This window comes from Drosophila simulans, chromosome 3L (genome assembly GCF_016746395.2).
Source record: "Drosophila simulans strain w501 chromosome 3L, Prin_Dsim_3.1, whole genome shotgun sequence".
Taxonomy (NCBI): Eukaryota; Metazoa; Arthropoda; class Insecta; order Diptera; family Drosophilidae; genus Drosophila; species Drosophila simulans.
This window is the reverse complement of record NC_052522.2, coordinates 17,263,931-17,279,626: the sequence shown is the minus strand read 5'-3', so window position 1 is coordinate 17,279,626 and position 15,696 is coordinate 17,263,931. Positions and strand designations below refer to the sequence as shown.

At 40.3% G+C, this 15,696-nt stretch overlaps 1 protein-coding gene across 2 annotated transcripts in view; it reads left to right on the top strand.

The window, feature by feature from the left end:
- Positions 1-13,308, top strand: part of LOC6738482 (ecdysone-induced protein 74EF) — a 42,677-nt gene extending 29,369 nt beyond the window's left edge. For both annotated transcript variants that reach the window (XM_016169338.3, XM_039293570.2), the window contains 3 exons: positions 7,703-8,068; positions 8,561-8,815; positions 10,733-13,308. In XM_016169338.3, coding sequence (XP_016032325.1) covers positions 7,703-8,068; positions 8,561-8,815; positions 10,733-11,715 — 1,604 coding nt within the window. In that variant the 3' untranslated portion in view covers positions 11,716-13,308. The remainder of the gene's footprint in view (positions 1-7,702; positions 8,069-8,560; positions 8,816-10,732) is intronic.
- The last annotated feature ends 2,388 nt before the right edge of the window (positions 13,309-15,696 follow it).

Below are 15,696 nucleotides of genomic sequence, written 5' to 3'. Positions count from 1 at the left end.
CAAGTGGCTGGCGGAAATGCTCCTCTCGCATCTCACATCTGGCCAAAGTGGCCGTCGCCAACAGATTTATGCAGTGTGGGAATGGGGATTGGGGAAAAATGTGCAAGTCAAGCTAATGTTCTTCTTGGCAAATGGCAAAAAACGAAAGTAGAATTCCCAATCCTAAATCAAGTGGAGAATATACACATTAAATGTAGTAGTAAATGTTCTGAGTATATATACAAAACAATTTGAGTGCTAATAAATTAAGATGGTTAAGCAAATTGACATGTTATTAGCAGTACATCCAATGCCAATATTATCTAAAATAATATTTGATTAAGGTAAAATTGAAAGTGGCAACTACTTTTCCCAGCCAGAGAAACCATAAAAAAAAAATATATATTTTTGGTTTGCAGGTTTCGTTTAACAAGTATCTAGTTAACATTTTCAGCAGTATATGCTTATAAATATTTATAAAGAACTGAAAAGTATTAATAATGAAATATAACAATTTAAGCAATTATATGATGTTATAATGGAAAGTTCAGTTTTTCTTAGAGCACATTGAACCCAACCCTTTAATATGGATACAAATGCATTTGGCTCGATTCCCCATAAATTGCATGGCTTAAAATGATTGGTAGTACGCAAAATCTTCAACTGGAACCCCACTTGACCGCCTCGCTCCAAAAACTTGCAACTTCTGTCGAAACATTCCCGTCCGTCAGTAAATCTCTCGGCTTCCTTTTCACTACAGACTTCGTTTCGGAGTTTTATTATTTATTTTTCGCACACAAATTCCTAGATGATATATATTTTCCGCTTGCGACACGACGAGCATTTTCATCTTTTATTTATATGGGTTTTAACCTTTTTCTGCGGTTTTTTTTTTTTTGTTTTTTTCTTTGCATTTTTTGTGGCTGTTTGTGTGCGTTCCTCATGACTTCATTTTGTGGGGCTTTGTTTTGGTTTCTGGTCTTACCTTCAACCTTTCGACGGCAGCAATATTGAACCACCCACACATTGAGGCAGCGGAGGCAACTTTCAATTGCGACATGCGGCGGAGAGCGGTCTCCTCTCTTTGCCGCTGCCACTGCCCCTTTTCCGCGGCGTTTCTTTACATGACAAACCAGCTTGGAGCGTCTGTGTTTGCTCACTCGGCGTCTCTGTGTGTGTGTGTGCGCTCGCTTGTGTAAGTGCGCTGTGGGAAATAGTGAAAAAGAGCGCCCCCTCCGAACGCCGCCCACCGCCCGACACCCAACTCAGCGCTCTGTTGCTTTTTTTCAGGCCTAACGCAAAACATTTTGAGGTAGGTTGGGAATAGATTGGCAACAACTGCGCGCACGCACACACTTACATGCCATCGCACACACACACACACACACAGAGAGCGTGCGCGGAAAAACTTAAATTTCTCGTTTCGTGGCAAGAAATTAGCAAATGATTTTCCATTTTTTCTCTTTTTTCTGCCTTTTTTTTCTGTCTTTTAACCCAAATACGGCAGTGGCGATTTTTTCGCATTAGAATTATGTAAGCCAATGCCCCATATATGAAGTAGGCCTATGCGATACTTACACAAGTATCTTTCTCCGGTTCAGATTTTGTAATCGCTCTTGCTCTCCGCATAATTGGCCAATGGAGGTTCTGCTCACTCGCCACTTATCTCCTTATCGGTAGACAAGGAGAGACGCCGAGTCCCCGATTCCTAGTCGCAGGGATTATGTCACTAGTCGGGCAACGTAACTCAATTACAAAATCGGATTAGCAAATGCAGAAAATCGAATTGAGCAAATATCTCCCGTTCGCAGTGCAGCTGATGTGGTGTGGCCATATGGTCACTTGATAGCCACAGCCGAGAGTCCAATAGGTCGGGTCAAGGCCCAAGACTTGTTGCTGGGAAATTCGCGACAACGAGTCGTATACGTAATGCGGCTACCTAGAACTTGCTGCGCTAGCCGAAACTTCCGTTTTTGGGGCTGCGGTCGCGGATTCTTGGTAAACCAGCTGCAAAATTCAACTAAAGCCCACACCACAAGCATTTAGCTTTTAATATATTTTGCTTTTACAATGTGGATACTTATACTTAAATTTAAATGTATATTGATATAGACGCCACTCATTTTAATCATTCTTTTATTAAATTATATTTCTAAACTTCTTGATTAGCTAGTTAAACACAAATCAATTATCTTGACAATATCTGAGTAGAATTATAGTATTCACTGCCAATTAGCACTTGTAACTCCATAAAAGTTGGCGCGTGACCAAAAAATGTTTATTTTTTCACGCATAGAAAGTGTTAATACAAACAGAAGCTACGAGAATTGAGTCAGTATTCAACTGTTGAACACGTAAAAATTTTGAAATGAAATAAATAATATAGTCAAGCAGAAATAATATAAAATACAAATATTAAACGAAATTTATAAAACACAAATATTGGTCGAAATCGTTGATACTAAATTATGCAAATTTAAAGAATGTCCAATGCGACAAAATATTGTATGTTAATAATATAAAATGAATAATCGTTTGCTCAGAATACGACATATCATTAACATATCTTTTAAAACATAACCCAGTGCATAAAATAAAACGCATTACAAAATCTCATTTAGGCAATCGCAGCAAATTAGAAAGGCATATAAAACCATCTTCTCGGGGGGCAAATGCGTCAATCTATATGCATATTATACCACACCATAAAACAAGTAAAAGTACTTAATGACAAATTAAAACGAAAGATTCAGCCGAAATAAAAACAAATCATCGGAAAGTATATAAAATTACATTATATTTCCTTTTGTGCGATACGAGAAATTTTCGAGTATAGAGAAATAGCGGTCATAAAAAATGCAAAAAACAAACGGGCACAGCAAAAACAGAAAAAAAACAGAAAATCACACAGATCGCAACCGAGTCGCGTATCATTTCTTAATGCGGAAATATTGAAGAAGAATTTCTGTTGTCTATATAAATACGAATAATGTGCGTTTGTGTGTGGACTCGTATTAACTGCATATGTAGCCCTAATAAACACACATTTTCGTACGACAATGAGAAATTGCCTGATATGCATATGTCTCGCTGCCTGCGCCTGTGTGCGTAAACAATGAGAATCCCGTGTCCGTGTGAGCAGTGTGTCTTTGCTGGTGTGCGTTATCCGCGAGACCTTGAACTTGAGACTGAATTTCCAAAAAGCGCACACACACACACACGCGCGCCGAAGAAGCGAGAGAACAACAACTGGCTTTTATTCTGGCCACCAATACACAGGCAGCCGTGAAAGCAGCGAAGTTGGCAGCGGCATAAAAGCAAAAATAAGGCGGCAGAACAGGAATTTAGAGAGCAGCAGAGAGCCGCCGAGAAAGAGAGAGAGAGGGAGGGAGAGAAAAAAGGGGAATGGGAATGGGAACGGGAATATGGGACTGGGAATAATGGGGATCGTGCAAAAGCGAGGCAGACGGAACCCGAAAAAAATATATACATATGTACGTACACATAAAAAATTGGGGAAGAGACATTCACACCAACAACAAATACTACAATTGCCAAACAAACACATAAATTATAATATTTAAATATAGAACTTTTGCGTTGTTGTGTCGCCCGTTCCTGTTGATTTTGCTTTCGGCTCTTTGTGCATTTTACTTTCGTCTGTCGCTGCTGCATTCGAATTAACTTGAATTTTGCTTTCTTCCACACCCATAATTCTCTTTGCCTTTTTCGCATTTGCACTGCCATAAATTGTATTATTATTATTATTGAAAATAAATAAAGAAATAAATATATCCCAGTTGGGGAACATTTTGATTCCGGTTTGGCGCATTATTGCGCCGCACAAGTGAAATTATCGATACAAAGCAATTTCTAGTGGCTGTCGTTTTTGGCTTCAGCTATTTGGGGAATTCGCCTGGCATCCGTCACTGGTATTTTTTAATGTTTTTTTTTTTTTTTTGTTAAATAGAATTTGAATATGTTTTTTGCGGGTTAACAATTGGGGCAAGGCTAGTTTTATGATTGATTATTAAAGGAAGGGCGCACATATAATGTAAACAACATAAAAATGCATAATTTGCAAACTGATTTCGGTATCTAGAAATCTTCAAAAAAAAACAAAAAGTTAAAGCTAGATATTTATCGAAAATAGTTAAAAAGTGAACTTTCAGTTGGCCATAACAAGCCTTCAGCTCGTTTCCCCCGTAATTCGATCTGCCAAAACCGAAGCAATAATTTCAGCCAACAACTCCGAAGTATACAGTTTCATTTGCCTACTTTCCACTGATTAATGTCAGATGAAAATACTGGATAGGTGATAAAGGCTGAGCTCAATAGGTAAATCCCCCTTCAGCTGGGCCCACACAGAAATCACTTTCCGTTTCTTACCAAACCGCCCACAACTCACAAGCTCACAAATGTCGGTTGTTGGGCACATCAAAAATAGGCCAATAACCAAAATGCCATAAACAATTACAAATTGTTGTTTCTGCTGCTGGTGTGCAATTGTTATTGCTGTTGTGGGTCGGACAGACAGGCGGGCAGCTTCTACGGCTTTCGGAAATGCTACGAAAAATTGTAAACAAAACTCAAGCACCACGGATGACGCCTTATCCACCGCACAGCCGAAAACGAAGCCAGGCAAACTGAATATAAAAACAAAAAGCATATCGGCTCTATAAGGCGAACTAATCATTTAGAGGTAACAAGCAGGCAGCGATGGCTCGTACCTACATTGACCTACTATTGCGGCAAATGCTGCGCTATCCGCCGGAATTGTGATGTAACTGTCCCAAAATGCCGCGCACATATCAACGAGCCAGTTCGGTTCAAGTCCAAATTCGAATTCAACAAAAGAAAAATAGCAAAACCCACCAGCTCACATGCACATGACTTTACCGTTAATTTCTTTGGCATGTCTCTGTGTGTGTGAGTTGTTTTTTATTATTATTATTTTTTTTATGTTGTTTGCCAATTTTGCTTTGTTTTCTCGTAATATATTTAATTTTTTTCTCTTGTATTTCTGTGTGTTTTGTCGGTTGGTTAGTTTCTGCTGGTTTTATTAGACCGCATTTTTAGAGGTCAGCGCACATTTGGCGCAGCATTGCAATGTTTTGTAGACTCTATTACCACTGGCTATTTGTCTTTCTTTCTGCCGTGTTTGTGTTTGTTTATGCACCATTAACGCTGAACCTCTGGCGGTCTGATTGTCGGCTTCTATGGCGTTGTTTTCTTTTCCATGGTGGCGCCACAGATGCGGTACAGTGAAAGCTCGGCGGAATAAACGCGGGGAGAACCGATGAACTTCTTCCAGGAAATCTAAATTCTTCGCCTTCCTTCCGTTGTTCACCTAGGCGTATACTTAATTTGAACGCTCGTATATTACTCATACGCCTAGTATGCCGCACAGGAAGTAATCGCACACGTTTCGTTTGCGCAATAAACTATTTCAACGGGAATAAATACAATAATCTACATTTGAATTCTCAGGAATTTTCTAGAGTCAATACATATGCTGCAGTATACGATCAAAATACAAGCTGTTGACACGCGGAATATGTGCTAAAAGCACGGTTTAAATACGACTTACAGCTTTTAAGTTGCCCAATAATTAATTCATTTTACAATTATAAATTAAACTTTTACCTTGATTTTTAAAAAATCAAAAGTAAACTATATGAACATGAATGTTTTCATTTTGCTGTAAATTGATTTAGACATTTCCATGTCAGCCGTTTACCATTTAGAACCTTAACTTGTCGGCGGCCACCTGCAACAAATTACGCATACGCCGCGTTGGCCGCAGTAAAAAACAACACGTGAGCACTTCCCCACGGAAAAACTAAAAGAAAAACGCAGACAAGCGAAAAAAATCGAGGCAAGTGACGGGCATTTCCGACATTTTCACTTCGACAAGCGATTAAAGCACCAAGTAAATAGAGGGAAATTCTCGCAACGAAAACTTGGCGAAAATAATATTTATAATTTCCGCTAAAAAAGCTGCTGCTGTTGCAGCAGCAGGCCAATTGTCGTTGGTCGAGGGGGGAGTGGGGGTGGGTGGTTAACCAATGCAACCGCACAGCTGTTTTGTTGCCGCGCGATTTCCGTCACGACTTTGGTTTTTTATTTTTGTGCTGCGGCTTTTGAATTTTTTACATATCAAGAAAATATATGGGTATATACATTTATATATATATTTTTACATGCTTCTCATTCACCCACGACGAGTGGAGCGGCAATCAAAACGAGACAACTGCGTCGCACAGTGGGCCAAGTGGGCTATAGGGCGGAGTAAAATAATTAACCTTTTTTAAAAGAAATAACTCAAAATATATTTATATATTTTTTTAGATTGTATTGTTATTGAAAACAAAGGGTATTCAAGTATTTATGCTTGCCACTTTCTCTCATAAAGTGATACCTCTCTTTTTCTTGGTGGAAATGATATATCTGCAAATATATGGAAAATGTTTAGTTTTACACCGCTTTACAGGCAGTATCGGCCAGTGTGCGAAGTCGGCCGGGCCGCCGTGTATTTAAAAAGCTGTAAAAAGCACTCGCACACAGCGGCAACATGCAATAATGCAGCCAGCAAAGCATAAATTGTAAACTCGTCGCCGTTGCCGACAAGCCTTGACCTGATTTCTCTTCCTCTCTGCTGCCACTCGTCTGGGCCTGTGTGTGTGTGCTTGGCGTGGCTGTGTGTGTGCGCGTATCTGTGAGAGTGAGTGTGCTTGCAAGCTTCATTGCTCCGCTGGCTTTGACGTTTTCCTGCACACTGCAGTTGCCGCGGATTTGATTCGTGTGAATGTGTGTGTGTGTGTGTGCGTACCGCTTGACATTCAATGCAATTTTTTTGCCTCTGCTTATTTTCATGCCGCTGCTGCCAGTGCTGCCGCTGCATGAAATAAGTGAAAATGCACTTTTACTTTTCAGCTGCAACAACAGCGGCCAAAGGAAAGTGAGAAGCTAATTTTTTTTATTTTGCCTTTCCTCTGGCGTTGTTTTTAACGTTTGCGAGTTCATGGCTCACCAAATTGGGGCATTTCAATTGTTTCATTTCGTTTCGTTTCGTTGTATTCGTTTTCCTTTTTGCATATTTCGCTCAACATGACATTTCTATGAAATTATGATGCGAATTTTTGTATTATTAGCTCGTTGGATAGGCATTTTTGACAGCTGTGAAGAGGACAGGGGCGTAGCCAAGTGGTTGGTGGGCGGATTAAAGGGGGTCGGAGGGGGTTGAGGGGGTTGAGGTGGCTGAGGGCCCTGCAAAGCATTCCGTGATGAGGCCAAGTATTCGTTTAATTGGAACAGCAACGGCGGCTGGGGATTCGAAAGTAGGCATTATTCTGGTGATTGAAGCAATCGCAAATTTAAACTGATGTTGCTGAAGGATGCTTAATTATTTAGCTATTACCTTTGTGGATATTTTTTTATATATATGCATAATTATGGCCATTAAAGCAATGACAATTTTTAATTTTAGTTTAATTTGCCAAGAAATGCATAATTAATTACATTTTTTTAATCAATTTATGAAACTAGTGTATTTATATTAATATATAATAAGATTTTACTGTAAAAGATACCACTATATATAACATCAAGTGCCTATCCACTTTTATAACATTAACTTGGCAATAAATCCTTAGACACATTTTCAACCTCTTAACTTAGACATCGATTTTCAACCACCTCCTCCTTTGCTCCTTCATTTCAGACACCGAAATTCCTATTGTCAAACAATCGACGAGTCCGGCACCGCAGCAGCAACTGCAGCAGCAGCACCACCTGCAACAGCAGCAGCAGCAGCCGCACAACGGGTCCACCTTCGCCGGCGCCACCGCTCTGCTCCACATAAAGACGGAACAGAATGCGCTGCTCACTCCGCTCCAGCTGCAGCAGCAGCAACAACAGCAGCAGGGTCTACACGGTGCGGCAGGCAACGGAGGCAGCAGCAACGGCAACAATGCCCACCAGCAGCAACAGCCGCTGGCCATCCCGCAACGCCCGCTGCTCCACAATCTGCTCAGCGGCGGTGCCATCCACAATCCGCACCACAGAAACTACACGACGGCCACAACAGGTGATTATACACAACGCAAATTAATGTCACTTCCTAAAAGCAACTTGATCTTAAAGGATATTTACAACAAATTGTTTAAATTTATTCGAGAAAAAAGTATACATTTTGAGAACTTTTTAAAATTTTAAGCTACAATGTGATATTTACATACATATGTACAAAATTGCAACCCTTAAATACGCACCTATATTTGAACTAACTTTGCTACTTTAAATTAATCTCAAAAGTCTTTATTAAAGTAACGCTGCATTTTAAATGACATTTAATAGATAACTTAACGTCCTTATAGCTTCGAATGCATTTGTTATAACAATGCCAGTTTCAAGTTGAAAGAGATCTTGTTTTTTCGAGTGCAGTCAGTAGTGAGGCGAGCGTGTCCAGCAGCAAGGTGAACCACTGCACACGCCCTCGACTCGATTCGAGCCATATCGATTGCTAATTGCCCCTTTTCTTGGCTCGTCCTCGCTCCGCGCGGCTCTATCCCGTTCGCAGGTTCATTTCCGCCCAGTCCCGCGGACAGCGGCGTCTCCGACGTGGACAGCTCCAGTTCCGGCGGCCAGCCCTGCGCCGACGAGCTGAAGGCGCGGCTCGGGATGCCACCAGCCACCTCGGCGTCGGCAGCGGCCGCGGCAGCAGCGGCGGCGGCGGCAGCGGCACACCTGCACACGGGCACCTTTCTGCATCCGAATTTATACCAGAACAATGCGGCGAATTCGCTGCGGAACATATGGAACCGCAGTGTTGGGGGTGAGTATCGAGTATGCCTGAGAAAAACGCAACCAATTCCAACTGTGTGCTTAAGTTTAGTGCTTGAACTTCAAGGGCTAACATCGTAATCTTAAAGATGGTGAAGGAACTTTTAGACGTCAACTTATAGTGAGAGTTTTGATTGCAGTTATATTTAAATGTGCATTTGTAAGACTTACGTTTTGCACCCTGCTGGCTACTTACCTTAGTGCATTGAATGTTTACGATTTAGATTAAGGATTTTAACCCTAATTGGCAATGAGTTAAATTTAAAGTAAATCGCACACTTATTTCGGGGATTCGATCTAAGCTGAGAACGGTTTTATCTCAACCAATTAATCATATGACCTAATGGGGAACTTTGCATATTGCAATCAATTTGAAGTTGGTATAATCTGTTGCATACATAATGCACTCCTAATCCAGCGTACTCTTTCCTACGAAAATGTCAGGCAAGCAAGGCGCACGCACACATACCTGTGTACGTACAGCACAATCAATTGCAATGCGATTGTGTTGCACTCGCTGCTTTTATGCTCTCTGCCAACTGAGTGCGTGTGTGTGTGTGTGTGAGTCCGCGTTGCCGTATAAAATCTGTGGTCATCGACACATTGCCTTTGCGCAAATTGTGAAGGTCACAACGACAACGACAGCAACAGCAGCAGCAGCAGCGCCAATGTGGCAATAATGCTGCTCGCGAGAGTGCTCCACTCTCTTTTCCTCTTCCTCCCGGAGAGGCGGATAAAGAGAGAGAGAGAGAGAGTGGAAGAGTGCCAAACACCAACGCAAATGCAACAGCAACACGAACGAGACACATGAGCAACACACGAACAACACAGCGTGCGTTGCTCTCTGTGCGAAGTGTCTGTGAGAGAGTTGGCGAGAGAGTGGCGCTGCTTACTTTTGTTTTTATTCAGATTCAGCCCAGTCTTTCCCCACTCTCTTCCTGTCCCATGCCCCTGTGCCCCCCAGCCACACCCCCCGTCTAAAATGGTCCACCGAATCCAAAGACGAATGCGAATCCAAATCCACCGACTGCCAACTGGCTGAGCCGCGAAATTGGGCAACGCCAACGCCGGATGTAAAAAAAAAATAAACTTACTAAATAGCATACAAAATTATACCTGTGCCACCACACAGAAACAGAAACAGTGTGAAATAGTCGCGAGCGATCTGCGATCTGGGTACAATGGGACAGAACGTGTTGTAACCAGGCAAATTCATCAGGGTATATAATTTCAATTTACATTTTGAATGTTAAGTGGAATGCAATAACATTGATTACCCAAGTTGAGATTGCCTGTTCTTAAATGTTGCAGATTTGTGTACTTACCTTCTGACTTTAATCTGTACCTAAAAGTTTAAATTTTAGTTATGGCTCTTTATTTATACTATTTTTTTATATATTTATTAAGTGAAGAAGTGAAAAATACTAATCGAAAATAACTTTTAACTGAGTCTAAAATTAAATAAAATAATTTCGTTAAAAAAAAAAGTCTAAAAGTATGCTACAATATATTTACACATGTGCATTGAAAATCACAAAAGTAACATGTTTTTTAACATGACTTTTTAAGTAAGCAACACGAATTTGAAAAATTTATTTGCAAAGCACACAGTTAGAATGATGGTTACGAAAATAGTTTCAGGAAAACTTTTAATTTGATGCACGGTGAATAGGGTTTATTTTAACTATGAACTTTAATAAAGAGCAAGGTGATGATGTGGGCTATGATGGCATATTGACATTATAATGTGTTATGGCACGTACAATTATATATAATTATATAATATAATTATATATAAAAATCAAAGTCATTGACTCCAAAGTTTTTAGCGGAAACCTGTATATCCGTTGGTGAAGCTATCCGCTTTGTTCTCTAGTACTCATTTATATATTTGACTTTGTTCTTGCAGTGCCTGACAACTACTACGGAAGCAGTGGCGCCGGCAGTGGGGGCACCCAGCCCGGTGGTCCGGGAAACCCCCAAACGCCTGGCTACCTGACAACGTCCTACTTCAACGCACCGACAGCGGCAACGGCAGCGGCGTCCCAGCGAGGAACCACAATCAATGGCTATCATTCCCTGCACCAGCAGCAGCAGCAGCAACAGCAGTCGCAGCAATCGCAGCAGCAACAGCAACTGGCCCACCAGCAACTGTCGCACCAGCAGCAGCAGGCGTTGCACCAGCAACTGTCGCACCAACAGCAGCAGCAGCAACAGCAGCAACACCCGCACTCCCAGCTGAACGGACCGCATCCGCACTCACATCCGCACTCCCATCCGCATTCGCATCCGCACGCGGGCCAGCACACGCATTCCACAATCGCTGCAGCGGCGGCAGCAGCAGCAGCATCTGTCGTCAGCAGCAGCAGCAGCGCCGTTGCAGCGGCAGCCATGCTGAGCGCCAGTGCAGCGGCAGCGGCAACGGCGGCAGCTGCGGCGGGCGGATCCCAGAGCGTTATCCAACCGGCGACGTCCAGCGTCAGCTACGATCTCTCCTACATGCTGGAGCTGGGCGGATTCCAGCAGCGCAAGGCGAAGAAGCCGCGCAAGCCGAAGCTGGAGATGGGCGTAAAGCGGCGCAGCCGGGAGGGATCCACCACCTACCTGTGGGAGTTCCTCCTCAAGCTGCTCCAGGATCGCGAATACTGTCCGCGCTTCATCAAGTGGACGAACCGGGAGAAGGGCGTCTTCAAGCTGGTGGACTCGAAGGCGGTGTCCCGACTGTGGGGCATGCACAAGAACAAGCCGGACATGAACTACGAGACGATGGGCAGGGCGCTGAGGTACTACTACCAGCGCGGCATACTGGCCAAGGTGGATGGCCAGCGGCTGGTCTACCAGTTCGTGGATGTGCCCAAGGACATCGTCGAGATTGACTGCAACGGTGTGTGAAGTGATGAGGACGACGAGGACGACGAGGCCTGTAAATATAGTTCGATCCCAGATCGCAGGCGGATCGAGCTGGAATGGCAATAGGTTCTGGGTGGGGTATAAATCAACCGGCTAGCGGCAATAGTGGCTGAAGGCCACGCGAGATGGGGATTTCTTTGTACATGCGTTGAGTTTCTTGGTTAGCCAGCGATAAGCGTAGGTTACACATAGCTGATAGTCCCAATACGCGTACATATACTTATATATATATGTATACATATATATTCACACCCTGTGTCCTGTACCCTATACATACACCCAGCTAAATCGGCGGTAATTAATGATCTATTCATGGGCGTTAGTGTTGTACTTGTAACTGTAGATTTAACTGTAAACTGTAACTGTAATGAATATTGTTATTATTGGTTATTATTATTATTATTACTATTACTATTATTAATATTATAATTATTATTGCTACTGCTATGGCGGAAGGAAGAGGACGAAGGACGACCGAATTGATTCATATTGATATTCGATAGATGTGTGTAATATGTAAATGAGTACGAACCCCTATAGCTGCAAGAATTTCTCTATCTCTATTGATCTAATGCTAAATCTAAATGTATATGAGTATGTATATGCCTAGCCTAATGCCCTTTCAACTGTCCCCTAGCCCAACCCGCTGCCCAAGGACAAGCTCAGTGCAGAGGATATGGGTCTACGTATGAACATATATGCAGATCTGAACGATCTGCGCGGGTGTCTGTGCTTGGGCTAATTGTTTTTGTTGCTTATTTTATAAACGAAGAGAGATGGAAATTTATTATTTCATAGTTTTAGCTATTTGTACGACTACGTTTAGGTTATTTATTTAAGTGTTTCTCCAGCTAATCCCCCGAAACTTCCCCCAAACAACAAAAACACACACACATCCTAACTGGAGCTAAGAACCCAGCAAACTGGTGGTCTAAACTTTCTTGTAATTATTATTTGATAAGTTTTGTATATTTACAACATCAACAGCAGAAAAGCTCACAGGATAAACCCGAAGAAGGCACTCCTTGAGCCCTCGTTTAAGCAGTCTTAGAACACCAAACCAAACTCAATTCTCTCGATCTGAAGTTTATTTATAAGGCATAAAGCCTAAGTACCGTATTCTTGTTAACGTCACACTGCCACAAATCGAAACAAGCCTTACATAATGGAACAGATCTGGACATTTAATCGAACCGAACCGAGATACTGACCCATAGTTTCAACAATACTGCAACCGCAATCCTCAATGCAATATACCGACAACTTCAACAACAATTTCCAAACACTGCCCAAAACGTGCAATCTCTTGAAAGGATACCTTGAATAGGAAAGAGAATAAAACCAACTCCTAGTTCTTTAATCTAATTCTTTAATAGTTGCGTTCTCTAAGTACCTTTATCTATTATTATTATTATTATGTGTACGTGAAGATGAAATCTACAATATATCATTTTGTTTATGATGATTGGTGATTGATGATGCAAATAAACAAAGTGAGTCTTGAGTTCAACTCTGTTCATTGTAAACAATTTTTTATGATTATTTTTTATTTTTTAAATAAAATTATTATTTCAATTTGTGCATGCGTTTTATTTACACATTCGCAAACCAAACACACAGTATAAACAAACCAAAACAAAAACCGAATGAAATATAGAACGTAAGCAAAGATATGATACAAATATATGAAACCCGCTACAAATTTGGAATCTAGATATACCTCCCATGAAAAGTACATAATGTTGCATAAGTTACAATATATTCAAAGTCTATATAGGATAGTCGAGCGGATTGCCGATATTTGAAGTCGAGATCACATATTTTAGATAAAGTCCAGTCGGTGTATTTTGTAGTTCTAAGACACAGTATGGCATTTGACACCATTTCACGAGGTCTCAGTTTATGAGGTTTCCCCCAGATTATGGATTTATATGTATGTCTATTTATTGGCGTAGATCACCGCATCTACCATTATTACCTAGCGTAAATCAGTTATTAGTTGTTAGGGAATGAATATTAAAATGTTATAAGACCTTAGCTGTAAGCACACCCACAACAAGAGCAGCATCGAACCAGATATGCAAAAATCACGAGTCGAGTACAACGAAATCGGTAAACAAGAATCTGAGCCACAACCCGGATAATGCAGCTTTAAATCGAGATAGTACATTTAAATTTGAATCTCCTATTTCCCAGAGAGCTCTCCTTTCACTTCGATAGCCTAAACAGTTGGAGACTCCAATCCCAAAGCATTTATGCATGCTAAGCACGATAATTGTACATATACAACTTCTGGACCTCATGACTCCACTCGATTATAAACGTATTTTATATATATACACCAATTATTTGTTAGATTGGATAACCCCGAATGCTGGATAAGACCAACTAAATTATATGCAACAGAATATCGATGCCGTTGGGCAAGATTTCTATGCTAGGCTAAGACAAGATATCTTTCTATTGGTAACTCAAAAACGAAACGAACTATATAGCTTTTAAATCGAAGCGTGCGATTATTCAAAGGTATTCTATGGCGCCTGAGAATAGTAGAGATACGGATTGGCCTAGATTTAGACGAATATGTTGAATGCATTAACATTAGATACGATTAGTTTTCGACTTACTAACCTAAGTTAAGTTTTTAGCCTGTTTATTTCACTTTTTGTTCAATCTTTGTACATTTGACAGACACATTTTAAACTGTCTGCGATGAGAAATCAGCTAAAGCCAGCCACAATATATATAATAAATATGTATACTTTAATGCTTATGTAGTAAGGAAACGAACGTTGGATCGAAGTCATGGTATGTAGGTGAATTTTATGGTTAGAGGAAAGCGCAAGCGAACGGATTAGATTAATTTTTATAAGAATGCATTAAGAAAAACGAAGCAAGTAACAGTCACAAGCTAGCATAATTATTTACTGTTATGACGACATAAGAGTTTTAAGGTTTTTAGCTAAATTTTGTATATTTTAATCTACAAACTATAAATATATATTATCTGTTTTATAAATAACAATAAAAACTCATATGTGTTTTTATGTCCGATTTTAAATCACTCCCAAAATTTAGCCATTTAAAGCTGTATAGGAATTCGGAATGCCTTTTTTACTCCTAGTATTATTTCTTCTGATTCCGTCGGTTATAGTTATAGTTATAGTTATTCTAGTGTCTTTGGTCTAGCGGTGTTATATCACAAGATCTGGGAGGCCAATTACAGGTCCATGTTGCGCCCTCTCGTTGGAACCACAGGCCCTGGCCAATTCAGGAATGAAAATTTTGGTAATCCTCATTTACTGTAACTTACTGGTGATCTTCGGCTTTGAAGAAGTACGGGCCAATGATTCCACCATTCCATAAGAATTAATTAACTTCAACCGAAATGCTGGGATAAATATAAGAGTAGACTAATAAATGAATAGACTATTCAGGGTGCTATTCAGAGGCTATATCACTTGGAATAATTCCATTTCGGACTGGACATCACGTATACATAAAAATATTTGGATATTAAAAAAAAACGTTAATGCGATTAAATGAAGATGCTCAAAGTACATAATATGTACATATATAACTGTTGAAAAATATTGTGTAGAAATTCAATTGCCCTAATATACGTTATTTTTTAATTGAATAAGAAGGGAACAAATGTTGACATTATTTTCTACATGTATATTTCTACATGTATATTTCTACATGAATATTTCTACATGTATATTTCTACATGTAAGTTAGAGAATATTTAATCTTTAAAAATATTATTAAAAAAAAGTCCAAAACTTTTGTAAGCATCTGCATATTTCTAGGGTAAGCCATACATTTTCGATGCATTACTTCATTACAGGTTAAGCAATTTTAATACTTAAAAATGTACATACATTTATTTTAATGTCTACCTTACGATATTAATCGATAATCAATGTTGCCATATTTTCGAAATAATATCGATAGGACCAA